The following is an 18,641-nucleotide window of genomic DNA, read 5'->3' on the forward strand; positions in this document are numbered from 1 at the left end:
TACAAGCCTAGAGTTGGGAGTTTAGGTCCAGAAAGCTTTTAAGGATCTCATTCTACCTATATTTGGAAGACTAATTTCAAACTGTGTTTATCAAAATCCACATTCAGTTCCAACCTCAAAAACTACTAAATTAGGAAATGTGGCAAATATTGCAACTCTTTAGCGTTCATCAACTGGAGTGTGTGACACATTTCAGTACTTTTTTTTTTGCCAAAGGTGATTTAAACTCTAGCGTCTCAGCAGAGGACTATAAAATTAAAAGAATGGGAATGTAGTGAGTGTAAAATTACTTCCAGTTTCCTCCTACTTATCCTATTCTACTTTACATAAAAGCAGTGAATGGAAGCAGAGTGGGAGAAAGGGAGAGAGTGAGAGCACTAGTATCTCTGAAGATTAGGCACTGGGGAACTCAGTGGGAGAACAAGTCCTTTGGGGATAGTTTCTGCTTCATCAGTATATTTAAGTAAAACTCTATGTAAAGTAAAAGAGGGCAAATGTAATTTTATTTCTATCTTCAGTCATAAAATAGAATTCAATTTGAATCTCCCAAGTTCTGAACATGCCCTCTTCTCCAACCTTTTTCATGAGCAGGGGATAGGCAGGAGGGAAGGAAAGTATAATCTTCCCCTGGCTTTCATGCTTTTCCTTTCAAACACTTTTTCTCCTGCTGAGTTTGAAATAAACTAATGATGCTTACTAAACTTGTAATAGAAAAAAGAACCTGCAACTAAGAAAAATTTGAAGTTTTAAATCCAAGGAACAGGCATATGAGTCAGACATAAGTTCTTCAGAGGCCAAAGTTCAAGACAAAATTCATCATTTCTGACTACCCTCATAGACTAAATTGTCCAGTGGACACTCGTTAACTACCCCTTTTCAAATGTTCCTATCCACTGTGTTGAGATAAAATACAAATCTTAGAGTTTTCACTGTGTGAAGATATTCACTGAAATTTCCAAATGAATGCTCTGAGCCATAATGCATCAGATTGCATAAGTTATTCTTGATTAACATTGCATAGAAAGCAGGAAACTCTATCTCCTTTAATTCAACTGTGCTTTGAAACAAAGAATTCAATCCTCTTAGAATTCATTTTTAAAAGATTGCTGTTGCTCAACATCAGAACTGCAGTTATGCTTATGCAACTGAAATTAGCCCTGAAATCAATATAAATCGCAATATTTAACTTAATGTTCCATACAGGCTCATAGGTGAAATTACTAAGGCTTGCAGATTTTGGCATTCTCACTGTATGTAGAACCTGACACATAACTCAGGAATTTTACATGAATTTGTTATGAAACAAATGCTGCAGCTCAGTGTTACAGTGTTGACATGTTATATTACCAGCAGCCATAACATGGCTCTCACCTCTGGAGTTAAGACCTTACTGAAAGATGAAAATCCTACATTGAAAAATGGTGCATTAGCACTTAATAAGCATTAAAAAGATCTTATTCCTTGCCCTCTCTGCCAAGAGATCTAAAAAAGTGACAGAACAGTCAGTGTTTTTCAAGATCCACCAATTCACCAAATTTTTCACAGATACGCAAACACTTATCAAAAGGTATCAATGTTAAGGCACTATCAGTATGAACAGGATTACAATAAGAAAACAAGAGAAAAGAAGATGCATGTACGATGCCAACATTCTGAGAAAACCTGAAAATAACATCTGAAGAAAACTGCCAAAATGTATTCTCTGAGAATTTTATCTCAATTGGAATACTCTTTTAACGAACCCTATAAAATGAGAAATGGTGGCAAGATTGACAGTATTAAAAAGGCAGTTAACAAAATGTTGTGATACTTATTTTATCTAGGAAATTCCTCCACTGTATTTTTAAGTTATGTTACATAAATTAAGCTCATTAGAACTTAGCTGTGTACACTATATGAAATATATATATATATATATATATATATATATAAATCTAATTAATTTAGTATCTTTTTTTCAGGTATGCTATGCATTATTTTAAATGATCAAATGTCTAAAAAAAAATAATAAACTGTCTCCCAGACAGTACCATCTCTTTGTTAGCTAAGTTCTGAATAGAAAAAATAACACTTTTTTTTCTTTTTTCTTTAAATTTTCATTCACTGAAACAGTCATCCATTTTAAAGCAGACGAGTTCAACATTATGGAAAAATGCATGATGTGGATTCTTACTTTTCTTTGGGTTCTATCTGAGAAATATGCCATACAGAAGAGCTTTCCTACACACTGAAAAATTATGTTCAAAAAAGTTTACAAATGATTACTCTATGTTTTTAAATATAAATCCCTTCTTTGTTTCTTTTGTTTACAATCTGAGTACATTCTCAATTATCTGTACAGTTAAATTTTGTGTACTTACACAAGACACAAGTTAGAATACATCTTTAGGAATAACATGATGTGAAATAAAGAAGCAGCCATGTAATACTTTCTCAGACAAATACATGACATTTTCAGGCATTATTTTAGAAAAGATAATCCACTGTCTCCGCGTTGATAACATCTGACCATTCAGTTTGTTGGCAAAAAGAGTGAAATGTTTACAGAACTTAGAGATTGTATTTCAGACCTTGCTGTATACCACGAAAATGAGCTCTTTTAACAGATATTACAGGCTTATATTCTTAATTCAATGAAAATAACCTTTTGCCCTGACTTACCTTTCACACTGCAGGCACATTACAAGAACATCAGTTATTATTGATTTTTCCCCCAGCGCTTACAGAATCATAAGTTGTGTTCCTGAATGGTACCAAAAAGTAAATGTTGTCTCCAAGTCACCTTAGATGTGACCAAATAGCAGGGGAATTGAAGGAAGGCATACAGATTGCCAAACACTAGCACTGTTAAGTACAACTATTTTGTTGCAGCAAGCAAGCACTATAAAACATCAGAAAAAATGTCTGTAATTCTAAGTGGAGACTTCGAGAATGCACAAAAGAAAATTTTAATAAGAGAAGAAAGAACATTAAAAAGAACATCCAACAGAAATAAAAAGCAACCAACCCTCTTCTCTACAAGTGCAGAAAAATAACAGATACCTCTTTCATTCTGTCACAGCTGACAGCTCACAAACCATGAGAAATCAAGATAACCATTTAGCAGAATGTTACCACTGTTTACAGTCTATTTACATAGCTTGCACGTGGCACTATAGTCTGAAAAAAAAACATTTCTTTGCATGAATGTATTAATATGAAAGTTAGATGATATTTAACTCTTTTCATTATATTGCTTTATACAAATTTAGAAAGGTAATTAGAAAACATATTAGCATTTTTTATACACTGAGTTATGAAACTTCACTTACAGTATGAGTTTTGCTTTTAATGTCCAAATATATATGTATGTATATTATATACATGTATGTATTTATATGTGTGTATATATTATATATATACAAAAGCAAGCTAGGATCACTTTTGGCAATCTGAGTAAAGTGAATAATATTCTATCTCTTTTAAATATAAATTTCACCAGTGTTTGCTTTGCTATAGATCTTTCCCTCCTTAATGGATTTAATATAAGGTTGACTGTCAACATTCAGTACAAAACTACAAGTTTTATGTTGAATTTCATTATTACTTCCAGTTATGAATATCAGATATTATTTGAAACCTTGTTAGTTTTTCTTAAAGTAGTAGCAGCAGAAATTCTATATATTCTTGCCATCTTAAGGGTCAGTGTTCTAGCAGTTAGTAGGATATAACAAATAAATTATCTCATGGTAGTTAAAACATTATCTTATCAAAATAAATCAAAGTATACATATAAAGCTTAGATTTTTAGGATTCTTAGTTATGTATCTAGTCTTAAACCAAAGAGTGTACACACACATATATGTAGATACGTTAAAAGATTTTGCTATCTACTTTTCTGTTGTAATATATTTTCATTACACAGACAGTGTAGTACACAAATACACTGAAAAGCAATTTTACATCAATTAGCTGAAAATATTACCAATGTATTCTCAAATTCAGTTTTAGGAATTACTAAATTTTTGTTGGGAGGAGAACTGGGATCCATTTTAAGAAGTAATTTTCAGGACAAAAATATATGACAGATCCATCATCTACTCAAGTACAGACTTCAAAATAAAGCAAAATGAAAATTATAATTGTATAAGTTCAGTTTTGCTTCCACCATAATATCTATGATTTCAAGACCATTAGAACCGTTCCAAACAGCTTGGTGAGATTTGAGGGGTTTCACTCTGTGAAGTGAACAGTGATTATTCAAATGACTTTTCTAGCTATCTGGAGAGAATTAACAAGTGTGATATTACTGGCCCTTCCTGCATCAAAATAGTAGTGCTACAACCTGGAATAATCTTCTGAACTTTGGGTTGTATTATGAGCTTAGATGATACACAGCGTATCATTGCTAGTCAAAAACAAACAAACACAAAAATAAAAATGAACCCATCAATCCTTCCCAATCTGCTTACTCTTCCCCTCTGCTCTTCCTCAGAAAGAAATAAAAAAATGACAAAAAACACCAAGTCACTTGCAGCATAGATTATTAGCATCTTTTTGAAGGACAATAAGATTCCAGCTTGTCTTGAATGACCAGCTTAATAGAATGCTAATTGTTGTACTGAAAACAAGTTCAACAACTCTCCAATTCTAAAATTGATTTCCTGATGAAACAACATGTACTCTGGTGAACTCAAGAGAGTTCTAGTAAAAACACCCTCTGAGTCCATTTACAGTCTTCTGAAAACCATTCAGCCTGCTTTCCAGTCTGAGTGTAGCCTGACAGCTATACTACATTCATAGTGTTGGGGAATTCATACCACTGCAGAAGCTTTTTCAAAGGTGGCTTCACGTACTTCCTGTCAGCAGCCTTTCTGAATGTCACACTGACCATGATGTTTTTCTGACTCACCTGTGGACCTAGGCTGGGGCAGATTTGATTGCACTTGTGTGGTTCCACTCTTTCCACTCAGAGAAATCCCAGAGGATGGCATAGGGCAATTGCTCATCAGCCCCGAGGGCTCTCTCTCATGCAGGATTCCACAAGGTTTCATCCTGTCATCTCTCCTTTTAACAAGTATATGAGGCCACTGGGGAGATAATGAAATAATTTGGGCTGTGGTATCATCAGCATAAAGATGATTCACAGTCCTGTTCTCTTGTCAGACCAGGATGATGCAGTCATTTTGTGCATCCAGTACCTGGCTGAAGGGGTATGACAGAAGATGGGTGCTACACTGCACAAGTAAAGGGAAGCAACCTGAAGATATTATCTACCCTTATTGATCAGTTCTTCCTCTATGGGGAGTCTCTAAGGAGCCTGAGCTTACAGTCTCAGTTTCCTCCAGGTCCCTAAGTTTGAGTCTGGGTTTCTGAATTGATTCAGTGGCAAGAAGTACAGTATGTCACTTGGTCTAGGATAGTGGCAATAACTTCTAGTGGTGTGAAACTCACAGGTCTTCATCCAGAATGGATTACTGCAGCCCATTTTCTCTGGAACAACACTTGCACATGACTTTCAGATGTTTAAAAATTGTTGATAGCAATTCATAGCACTTCAGACATATAAATGTCTCTGAGCAAAGAAATAACAGCATAAGTAGTAGTGCCCATCTGATTTAGAATGATATCCAGTACAACATCTTAATGGTTCTGTACCTCCCTGTCACATCTGTGTAGGATATTTCTCTGCTTTTCAGCAGAGAAATCCATTCCTAAGATCCTGTGGCACTGGCTGTGAAATTTCATGCACCTGTTAAATCATTTTTGCTCCTAAATCTAAACTCATTTTTCATTTGTCCAAGGAGAGTCAGGATTCTTGATCTTCAGGCATGGTAAAAAGAAGTGTTGATAATATGTAATCAGTCTTTTGGGGTATTAATCTACGTGGATTTAAATGTGGTTACATACCACCATATAATGTAATCTGAAAATAGACAGTGTGTCTTACAGAACCACTTTAGAAAATAAATATGATATTCCTAAGAATAATTATAGCTAAACAGCTTTTTAAAAGTCTCCTGCTTGATTAGGTCTACTGTACATTATTCACTGTAAAAATTTGTACTAATTCTATAGTTCGGTGCGATAGTTTAAGCTTAATATAAAATCTCACATGGCCTCAAATCATGTTGAGCAGAGAGACTAATAGTATTAATTTAATGGAAGTGATTTTCATTGTTTTGGAAACACTACTATAATCATATTGCACTGAATAGTATCAAAATGGTTAGCATCATTTTCCTCATAATTATATGGTTTCATTTGGCAGTCTAGAATATTTTCTCAAACTAAAAGGTAACTCAAAGTGCATTGCTGGCTCGTACTGAAGTAAAAGCAACCTAAATAAAAGTTCATTGGAGCCAAATTGTTAACTCTGAATTCATTGACACAAATTTAGGTGTGAAGTATCTTGATATTAAGGCTGCTTATATTACATTTATCTTTAGCATAGCTGATTAATCAAAAACATAAATATTAATATTTATTTACTAAAATATTTGTAGATATGACATGTTAATGTAACATTTAGAGGAACACATCTCTTTCTACTGATGAGTGAAAGAGAACTATAATTACTATGAAATAAATGACATGTTGAGGTTTTCAAATATTTTTATACAACTTTAAGTTATCTGTGTCAAACATAAATTATGCCATAAATAGGACCTGGAATTTAAGACTTCATCTTTCAGTGAATATCAATGGAGTTCTGGAAACCTTTTGAAATCCCATTCCTATAATTGTGCTTATGCAATAGACAGTTTTGCATACATTTCAGTTCTCAGTTAAAATAGAGATTTTGTTTGTTAGTATTTTATTGTTTGCAACTGATTTAAAAAATGTCATCAGAGGTAAAATTGTTTATTTCCATTTGTTCAATTTCAGTCTTAATATAACCTCTTCTAAAAAATGTGGGAGTTTGTTCACTTTTGTCCACATTAGAAAATATCTTCTAATACTCCACTGGCTAGTTTCCATTATGGCATTTAACTATAATTAATACCTCATCCTCAAGTATTCTGTCAACATACGCACATACAAACCATACAAGCCTGTAAATCCACATTTAGTGCTCAAGGGAATGTAAGATGATAGAAGTTTCCAATTTTCCAATTGCATATCTGCACAATGCAATGTACCAAAGCTGTAAAAACATTTACTTTTATGAATTGCTACAGTTGCTGCTGTTTCTCCCAGCCAGCATTAAAAATTCCGAGGTTTATTCTTTAACAAATGTGATATGACAATACAAATAACATCACTGACTCTATGTTGTGTATAAGTTACTGGGATATAAATCCCAAAGCTTTCACTTTGATTTACCATGAATTCCCATGTTCTTTTGTTTATTTTAGCCTGAGGAACATGCTTTTCATCTTGAAAATCTTTTGAATTTGCCTTTTCTGAAAGGTTAAAATATCTCTGAACTGGGATTTACTTTAGGGTTGCTTGAAAACTGTTGTAAACTAATGTCCTATCTATCAAATGCTTTTGATATTAAATTATTAGGAATATTCTCTGAACTCCAGTAACACTGCAGATTTTATGAAAGTTTTTAATGAAAACTGATTTAGCATTTCTTTATTTATTTTCAATCTTGTAGAGCAAGAAGGGATCCTAATTTTTTTTTTTCTCCATATGAAGTTATTGATGTATTTCTGTTTAAGGTAATAATTAAAACAAGAACAAAAATTGAAATAATGACTTTTGGCATATACTGTAGACAACTAAGCATTCATAATATTTCAACACTGATTAACTTCTTGCTGAGAGAAGTTAGAACAAGTTACATGTATGCAGTATGCTCATTCTAAAAGGAAGTGTTGTAAATCATAAAGAATTACATTTATCCTGGTCCATTCAGATGATAGAAAGACCTTGGCAAACAAAGCTCATGTTAGCATTTTAAACTACTTCCATTTAACAAAATTAGGAACTGTTAAACTACATTTGAAGAACATCAACTGATATGTGGTTATAGACAGCTTCTTCAGCCCAGCAGATCTTATTCCCTGTTTGCATCTTGTAAAGGTATGGGTCTCCTGCCTGAGTGAAAATAAATTTCAAAATTACTTTTTGAAAGTGAGCCAATGCCACTTTTTACAAAGAAGCTATGACCAAGATAGGAACAAACGAATACAAGGATGAAAACATGCAAATATTCTGTATACATACGCTTGTCACCACTCACAGCAATAGCATGAATTTTTTCCTAAAGTTTTCAGCTGTAGACAAGAACATTCTACAACATAGCTTACTTTTATGACAGTTACTTAATTACTTCGCTAAGGTTGTATCAAAATGGAAATTATCTCAGAGAAGGCTTTTTTTTAAATAAATAAAAAAAAAAAAAAGACTAAAAATGAGGGAAAGGTCAATAAATGCTTGAGATGAGACCCATCAATATATTAAGCTAAATATTAATGGTCTAGAAGTCAATTTTTTCCTGGCTTTTATGATAATAAAGTATGCTTTACAAAAATAAATGTATGAAGTGGACATAATCCATAACACACTGAAATGTATCAACAACAAAAAAGGCTGTAGTAATTGTTTCAGATGGCTTCTGTTTCTAACATTGCTTATTCACTGCTTTTCGAGTGCCTCTTAAAATCAAAGAGTAGGTCATTCACCAGTAAAAGCAATTATAAAATGCAAATAGTAGAGCATTTATTGTCAAAGATTGGCTAGGTAAAAAAGGTCTGTCTAATAACATGTTTCCAAGCAGATGACATAATTAGATGTTTGCATAATAAACAATGGAACCCAAGTTTTTAGCATTTTTAAAAAGGCCACAAGTAAAAATAAAAAATAAAAAATAAAATATAAAGGAACATTGTGACATAAATTCTATTGGAAAAGTAACAATTAAATTGCTCTCTAATAAAATAGAAGGCACCATCTTGTGGTCATTCTGAAAGAATGCATTTGGGACAACCTCTGAACTGCCATCTCCCTCAGCGCTTTACCAGTGTGTGCTCTGGAATACCACAGTTCTTCCAAAGACAAGGCCATGAGATAAACTACCTAGGCTGATCTTTCATCACTCAACTGTGTAGCTGAGCAGATAATTATGACAGAATGTTCAAGTGTTTCTGTCTTTCTTGGGAAATCTATGTAAGATGCAAAGCAGTGTCAGTTTAGATACAATTTTTATTGCCTTATAATCCATAATAAAAAATACCTATTTCACAGAGGCTAATTTTACTAATCTTTATGCTACTATTTGATCATATAACTACAGAAGTACTTTGCTTGGGTTGCTGGTTCAGTACATTCTTAATCTAGTACTTTGTACTATCATAGAATCATATAATAGAATCACAGAATGGCTTGGGTTGGAAGGGATCTTAAAACCCACCCAGTTCCAACCCCCCACCAAAAGCAGGGTTTCCACCCACCTGCTCAGGCTGCTCGGGGCCCCATCCCAGCCTGGCCTTGGGCATCTTCAGGGATCAGGCACCCACATCTTATCTCCAAATGCCCACAGCCTCAACACACAGTGAAAAACTTTCCCCTAACATCTAATCTCAGTCTCCCTTTTTTTATTTTATAACCATTCCCTTTTGTTCTATCACTATCAGACCATGCAAAAAATTCAAGTCTCCCTCGTGTTACCTCTTTTTATGTACTGGAAAGCCACAATGAGTTCTCCCATTAGCCTTTCATTTCCAAATAGAATAAGTCCAGCTCCTTTAACCTTCATTTTCCCCCACTGAATCTCATATTTAGGAAGTCTCTGACTGGATTTCCTCCAAGGTTGTACAGAGTCTCATTTCACTTTTTTTTTTTCAAGTTTTTAACCATTCAAAATTAATAAAATATACATCTGCTATTTTCTTCCAAACAGATCTACCTTTGATCTGTTGATGACCTGTGAGATTTGAATGACTATAAATGATAGTATAATTGAGTCAATACATTTTTTCTGGTGGTTTTTTTATTATTATTATTATCGCTTGTTTGATTGTTCTATTGATTGTTTTGGTTAGGCTTTCATCTGGATATTCCCAGATAATACCTAGTAAATAAGAACACTTTTTTTTCAAACAAACTGGCCAGAGCAAATGTCACTGATTAACAGTTTAATGGTGATGAAATCCAGAAAAATTTTTGCTTTTTGAAGTGTCAGTAAAAGGAGAATTTCTCTGTCTATAAAATGTTATGGTGAATGCATGGGTAGCATTCTGCTTACTGGTGTTTGTTTACCAGAATGACAAGAAGTGTCCTATGTTACCTTCACATATTGAGCACGTCAGGAGCATGGATACATGAGCCACTTCAATTACTGGAAGGAAGAGGGTTTTTTTGCAAATAACACAATTTTGTCTGCTATTCTTAGCACAATTTCTTTTGTGATATAACTCCTCCAAATAGCTTCACACTAGTCAACGCCTCAGTTTACATATGTATTCCAGGATGGAAGCTGACATCAAAAACACTTGAAAATTATAAGCTTAAAATCTGCATTGCTTCCCCATTGCCTCAACAGAAGTGCAATTTTATATTTCTTATTTTACAAGGGAGGCAAACTTGTTAATACATTCATTTATATGCCAGGATACTCCATACATTGAGCAGATGAAGTAATCTGATTTCCTTCATTTTCTTAGTTGTTAATGTGACCTGTGATCTTTCCTGTCTCCAAATGCCAACAAGTTTTATATAAATGCCATAATGATGCTTTGCATCTAAAATACTGAAATAAATGCTAGAAAAACATGCTTCCTCCGTCCCAGTGGCATAACCAAGGCTTTGTAATTTGCATGGTTTACTTGTCAAAGTAGAGGAGATGGAGAGACTGGAGATGTTTGACAGTTCTGCTTATCTCTTCTTTGGCTACTGCTACACCCCATTCTCATAGGCAAAGAGGATCTATTACTTTTGTGCAGGAAGGAAGTCATTCAGTGAAAGTCAGTGGGTTCTGGAAGAGTGGGTGAGGATGGTGCAGCAAAGGCCATATATAGGGATTCCAGCATCACTTCCATTCAAATTTATCCTACATTTCTAAATTTTACTGGTCTCCTGAGATGAGAGTAGTTGGGTGTTTGAGGAGGGGAAAGTAGGGAAGATATGGAAGATGGGGTAGAAGGAGAGCAGAAAGACATAACCCTTCCAATTGCTTCAGATTCAGTCCTAAATTTTGAAACCATCTCAATACTGGCTGGTATGGTGAAACCTTTTTGGTACAATAAATGCAAGATGTTCAGATACCTCCACATATTGCTATCTCTATCCATCACAAAAAAAAAAAAAATATATATATATATATATATATAAAACTAAAAATGAAAAATAAATAAATAGATCAAAAAACTCCACACAAAACCAGCAAGAAACTGTAGGGCTTTGAGAAATAACTCCTTAAATAGAAAATAGTTTCTATTTACTTCTTCCTCACACAAATTCTAACATGCTGACAGTATTAAGTACATTAAGTATTCACACCCTGCAGAACATAGAGGAACTGAAGTTACAAGATTATTATAAAAACATTTCTATTTTCCTAAGTGTTAAAAGTTCAGAAAAGCTAAACCAAATTATACTGGTTCCCATATGAAATCCATATCTACCATACTCAAGGAAAGATTTTTGAGGTTTACATGGTTAGTTAGGTGATTGCTATCTTTTCCCTCACAGTTTCATTTCAGAAATGTTTACATTCAAATAGCGCATTAACAGAACTGAATGAGCCTGAAGCATCACAAAAATCTAAATGATCTTTTAACAATGTAATAGCATGTACGCATGTTCAAACTGTGTTTAGGACCTTGTGACCTCACACAGCCTTTGTGAGTATTAAAAACATGTCTTCAACAAGATATAAATTAAAAGACACTAGCATGGTGGCCTAAAATTAAGTCAAAACAAATCTTAAATATTATGAGGGATAATTCAAGTTACAAAAATTCACCAGTAGCATCTGGAAAGATATAGATATGTTTGTTGGATTTACATCTGATTTTACTAAATTAAATTACTAAATTGAAATATATGAATTACCATAGGTCACAAGCTCCTCAAAATTTGAATGACAATAAATAAACACCTACTTAAAAACAACAGTTTCTCTCCACTTTAAAAATTCAGAACATGTCATAGAAATAAAGTAGATAGTTTGAGTTTAGATTTAAACATGGGCTTATATTGAGAGGTTTATTTACTAGGCAAAGTTTGTAATTTCAACTAAGAGTTTCAAAAATACACTACCAGTATTGGTATGATTATAACATTGTGGTAATGGAAATGGTGAGTACAGAAAAAAAAAAAAAAAAAAAGATAAAGCTAGAATTTTCAAAATCAAGTCAGTTTGAAATTACAAAACATTATATTATGAGTAGCAGTAAATCCACAAAAAAATTATGCTGAAGTAAACTTTTCCAGATGCTACCAGGACAATTTTTCAAGTATAAACTTCAAAAGGAACATTCCTATAGATGCATCTATATGGTTTGACTGTGAGCTACAGACAGTTTGGTCTTTTGAAAATCAGAATTATCTGTAGTTTAATTTGATTCCCATTACAGTTTCAGATTTCTTCTTCATCCATAAAATTAACTGCAGTGAACTTCCAGGAGTAAAAAGCTGTCTTTTTTCAGGCTTGAATAAGAGGAGAAATAGTCACTTGTCCTGAAAGCTGGCTACAATTAAACATATTGAACACAAATTAAAAGCTGTAAATGTAAAACTCTGGGTACTTTGCTGTGATCCTTTTTTATAGAAATACTGTATTATAAAATAAAAATCAGTATGAACCTACATTTCATTATAAAATGTTTTAAATTTTATTTAAGTAGACAATAATTAAAAAAAAATAGGAAAATACAATATTTACCTTTTCCAACTGGGCATTTTTTTTAGATTTGTACAGAAATTCCCCAACTGCCACGAAGACAGAAAGCACCAATCCTGCTGCTAGGACAATAAAGATTCCTCCAATATTTTGAACTCCTAAAGCGCTGGCCTCCTTGCTTTCCTCCTCTGGGCAGCCATTGCCTCTCCACCATTTCTCTTTCATCATGTGAAGCTTTCCTTCCTCTTGCAGCTGTAGAATTGCTATAGTGATCTTGTCTCTATATGGAGAACCTAAAGAAATCACAGGGATCATACAATGTACTGTATATTTTAAGGAAATGTACTCCTGATGAGAAAAAAATACAATGCAATGACACAGAAAAAAAAAATAATAATGTCCTCTTCTCTACAGCCATAACATTCTTAGGAAAGCCATGTACACCTAACCTTGGTCACTCTGGTCACACAGATTCAAAACTACATGCACGCATGAGTAAATATGTGCAAAACTTGATCCAACTTGTGTTTCCAGTAAGCTTAAAAATACTGAGGAAGTAAGTCCTACCACATTTAAGCCCAGGGTCTATTAGATTATTAAATCCAATCAAAAAGTATTAAAAAAGAAAAAAAAAGACCAAAATCTCATGAGGCTTTTAATTATACTGCAGTATATTTTCTTTAATATGAACATACAGGCTGTTGCTTTAGCTTGCTACCCTAAAGCTAATCCAAAGATCCGAAGTCTGATATGTAATGAGCACTTCATATTATGATTTTTTTATTACAAAATAGAAACATCAATTTACGCTTCAGAACAAGTCCACAAAGGTCTATTTGATAGATTGTCAGACACTATGGCATCTAAATACTTATTAGCACTACCAGGCAGCAGTTCATTCAAGAAAGATAAACTTAGGTGTTTGAATAACAAGGATGTGGATTTGCATATTGTTTATGTACACTATTTCTTTCTCATAATCTAAAATTTTAATATAATGTGTAAATTTTGCCACTTTAAAAATGTTACAGTATTTCAAAGGGCAGTTCACAAAGTATTGTCATATCTTCATATGTCATCTGCTCTCCTTTATATAACGCACAAGGATTTTTCAATGAGTACTTTAAATTCTACATTAATTAGTGAATAACATAAATGGAGAAAGCTTTATTTTCCAAATATTAGAGAGTAAAACACATCAGTTAGAAGTGATCTTTCCATGCTAAGATTGGTGTAATATTTAAGGAGAGAACAAAGCCATCATTTTTATTCTCCTCCTTCAAAAACGAGAAAAAAAGACTTTCCATTAAAGTGGATAAGAAATCCCAGAAAAAAAAAGAAAAATAAAAAAAAAAGAAAAGATGAAAAGACACGGCATCCCCTTTTTCATGTGATATGAATGCAGTTCTACAAAGAATCCCTCCTCTTTTTCTTTCTGTCATAACAGTGTTACTGACTAGCTATCATTTTTACAATATTTCTTTTGGATGAATAATAAAATGTATTTTCATTAGCTTGATACCTTTAAAAAATTCTCAGAAACCTTTTAGAGAAATAATGCGGAGACATTTCACTATTTCATATATTTTCATTAATTCTGAAAGAGTTGAACGAAAACATTCATGGAATATTTTGTACTCTTTAGATTCTGAGAAAATATGTCTTTTTTAGTATTTTATCTCTTTTAACAAGGCATTCAATTTATTATTGCATATCTAGAACTTGTCATGAGAATATAGCCAATTGTAAAGGATTGCTGAGCCAGCATGGAAAAAAAGAGAAACATAGAAATGTTATAGTAATTGAAATTCAAACATTCATTAAAAATATTACAAGCTCTTCCTTTATTCCAAAATAAAAGGTAGGAAGAGCTGGCCTTCTTACAAAGTAAACTTGCAAGAACTCGGGTTTTTATTATTTCTCTGCTTAGAAAATAAGAACATTCCGTGCTAGGAGGTATGTTATGTTTACACACGACTATACGTGTATGGGAAACACTGACTGAGCATCTGAAGGGAAGACCTGTTCAGTCCTGGGAACACAGTGAAGGCAATTCACCTACACAACTGGAAGGGTTGAAGCCAAGTTTCACTCCTCTTAGACCTCATTTAAGGGCTGACAGACACTGAAGAATGATCTCTTATTAGATATCCCTCTTTTTTGGAATTCTTTCCCTGCAAGCCTAGATCTTCAGAGATGGGTGAGCATTCATTTTCCTTCTTTTGTAGCATCTCCTAGTTTATGCTGGTGTCTTTGCTTTACAACCTTTACAATAGGGAAACAGAGAGAAGGGGAAAAAAATGTTCATCTGCTTTCAGGGGCCAAACTCATACAGTTTTAGACTATCTTGATTATTCTGAATCTCTGTAAAACCCTACTCTTGATACTTATCTTCTTACAGATGGAAGAAGGAAAGTGATTTGTTCCCAGGAGCCTGAGGAGGTATACGTGCATGCTATAATCTTTGGGGGATGTTTTAAGTGCTACACTCCCTATAAATATTTAATAAAAGCATGACTTAAATAACATTAGCTTCTGAGAGATAATTTTGAACTCAGTTTAAGTCATCTTCTGATCTGACAAGATACTTAATTAAATTGATTTGATTTCTTTTGTTTTCAGACATCTACTGTTCAGAGTGAAAAAAAAAAGTGAACAGAAGCTGGTGGTGTACTCATTGACAAATGCACATGTACATATGTACAAAATTTCATAGAAACCACAAGTAATGTTAATTCTTATGTGCAGATATGTGAACTTAATATGTCAATGAAATGACCTGCTGTTGAAATAAATCTCACTAATTTTTGTGTAGAGAATTACTTGGACATGGACAGGAAGCAGCAATGCAGATACTGAGGTATGTAAAACTACATCCTAACCTCAAGGAAAACAATAAAAATACAATTTTCCACTGATTGTGTAAGAAAAAGAGAAGCTGTACATAAATATCAAGCTTATTCTTTCCCAAGTTCTGTTTTCTTTTCTCTACTGACTCCACAAATCATTCCCATGACAAACTAGCACTGGTGGGACTACAGAGAAAACCATACGTTGCTGGTCCCACTTTACAGTTTACAGGAATGAGAATTCCTGCTGGAATAAGAATTTTAATATCTTCTTCCTATTTACAGTTTATGAAGACCTTAATACCTGTCTATGATTAACAAAATGAATGAGAAATGCAATAGTTCATATTTGTAAAAACTTAAAGATTAAAAATGTAAATGAAAATTTGCATAAAGTTATTTTAAGACTGCAAAGTCTCAGAAATACTGGTTATTTTGATTAATTTTCTTCCCTGAAGTCTCAGCAGATATTTATGCACATCTAACTATGTGTAGTCATGACTTATGAACACACACTCTTGATATATTGAGACTTCACTGCATATACAGTAATATATTGAAATCCTGCTGATCTGGCTGATCTTGAAAATCCTTCTTAGTAAGGTATAATTAAATTATATATCTTGACTGTTTAATCTTCTTTTCTTATTTTTTCCAATCTAAGACAAAAGGAGTTGGAACATACTGGGACCTGTAGAACTGAATTTGGCACAAAGTAAATAAAAAGGAATAGTAGTATTTCACAACATCATTAAAGACTGTTGAAACAGGAACTTGTTTGTTTCATTGCTCCAGGTGAATTTTAGAATGAGAAATTGTTGTAAATTGTTGATATTTTGAAATTTGGAAGTTTGTGCCCATGTGATGTGGTTACATATTACTTTTCACTTACTTGACAAAAAAATCCATTTTGACTATATCTACATCATTTATAGTCTCTTTTGTTGCTGTTATGTTTACCTTGTTATTAAAAACACGACTGTTTTATCTTGTAATTTTACTTAATGCTTCTTTTTTTTTTTTTTATCAGAGTGAGGAAATTAATTAGGAATACACTACCATAATCAGATCCTTGTCTGTTTTCAGTATTGACCATATAAATGCTTAGCCAATGAGGAAACAGAAAAAATCTTTCCTGATGCAGGGCCTCATGTATCACTTAGTCCTGGAACACCTTACAGGAATACGTAGTGTACTCAGCACTCAGAAATAAAGACTGTCAAACAAATTTACAACATGCCATAGGAGATATTCGTCTCCTATGCAGTTCAGGGGCACTGGGTATAGTAGAAGCCATTTAGGTCCACAGAAGTGTTTTTAGTATGAAAGTCAAAGGTAGTTTTTCTCCTAGCACAAAATCCTCTCTAACTGGCATGAGAGAGAAGCAATACAGAAGAGTCAGTGTAGTTCGGTTTGTTTCTCCTGCCTGTGTGAATTCAAAAGTTACCAATCAACATCCAAAGAAAGGGGAAAATTTTTGACAGTTCACTGTTTCTGGATTCACTCATTCATTTGACTGATTTTTCCCATTCCTTGGTATCACTATATGCTATTTCCATATCATGGAGTTATGCTATTGTAATAGCTGTGTATTTGATTGACAGGAATTCTTTGGCAATAGTAGAAAACAAGCAGCACACGACAGTGAAGAAATGAATCAAAAGAAAATGTAGTATCTCCTGCTAACTTGACAAGAGAGATCCTTCTTTATCTCAGTTGAAGACTTTTGTTCAATTCTCAAGTGAATGAGAGAGGATGTTCATGTCCTGAACACTCAATGTAATAAATGAACACATAAACAATTAAAAATCTAAATATTATGACACTGAGAAGATGTCCTTAGATGCAAAACAAGCACTTGCACAAGAAATAGCAATTAGCCTGGTATTTTTAAGAGTATAGAGTAAGCCAGCTGTCAGTTCATTACACTACAAAATGAATGTGAGAGATTCAAAGGCCATCTGAATCTGTCCTAGGTAACTGGTTCCAGTTGGCCCTACTTGAGCAGACAGTTTGGAACAGGTGACCTCTGAAGGTATCTTTCAAACTCAATCAGTCTGTGATTTGAAAACAAATATCCTTTGTGATGTGAAATGAAGCAAGCTAGTTTTTTCCAGTTTAATCCTTCCAACAAATAAGAAAAACTGTGGGGTTTTTGTTTGTTTGTTTGTTTGTTTGTTTTGTTTTTTATTTTCCATGTAGATTTCTCTTTCCCTGTTACATGGTATAAGTGACTAATGAAGCAAGGCAGTCTGCTCTTGGTGGACCTTCGGGAAATAGAGACATAGGAGACATCAGCTAATTGTGTTCCTCAGATGAGAGTAAGAATCTTCATATTTTGAGTGCTTAAAAACACAGGCTATTGTATAGGCCTTAGGTGTTTCACTTACTCTGTTGTCTGTCTGTAAGACACCATGACAAATTTAAGGCCACAGTGCTACGCTTGTCATTTATCCTAATTTAATTACTGAATTCTGTCCATGAAAGTGTGAATAGATGAGATAGGAAGAATTCACATTTACGAAGTGTTTTCAGAGTTTCAAATTTCTTTTCCATTTCAAAAGAATCATTTATGAGCAAAAAAATATAACTTGTAATTTACATTCTTTTTGTGCACAAATTCAAGTCATTATTCAAAGAGAACAACCTTAATTTTGTAATTAAGAAGTCTGATATACTTTCATTGGAAAAATGTTCCATTTCTGTACTGTCAAAGGCAGAAATTTGGTAGTGATCACTGTTGACAGTCTAGCTCACCCCAGTGGCTCAAGAAACAGCAGACTGTCCAGGGCAGCTTGTCCAGTTGGGTTCATGGAATCACAGAATGATTTTTATCAAAAGGGACCTTAAAGATCATCTTTCAGCAACCTTTCATCTTGTTCCACTGTCCAACCATCCTCACTATAAAGGATTTTTCTGCTGTAGGGATTTTTGTTTGTTCATTGTTCAGTTTGTCCAAAATGACTCTTGTCTTGGTACAAGGTGACAGGGGAAAAAAGTCTGGCTTTGTCCTTATT

General features: G+C 33.6%; 1 protein-coding gene across 1 annotated transcript in view; it reads right to left on the reverse strand.

The window, feature by feature from the left end:
- The window catches only part of GRIK2 (glutamate ionotropic receptor kainate type subunit 2), a 364,539-nt gene that overhangs the window by 3,959 nt on the left and 341,939 nt on the right, over positions 1-18,641 (reverse strand). The window contains exon 15 of the mRNA XM_065735652.1: positions 12,818-13,068. Coding sequence (XP_065591724.1) covers positions 12,818-13,068 — 251 coding nt within the window. The remainder of the gene's footprint in view (positions 1-12,817; positions 13,069-18,641) is intronic.

The sequence above is a fragment of the Cyrtonyx montezumae genome, unplaced genomic scaffold (assembly GCF_038088225.1).
Source record: "Cyrtonyx montezumae isolate F1298 unplaced genomic scaffold, pur_monq_1.0 scaffold_0, whole genome shotgun sequence".
NCBI lineage: Eukaryota > Metazoa > Chordata > Aves > Galliformes > Odontophoridae > Cyrtonyx > Cyrtonyx montezumae.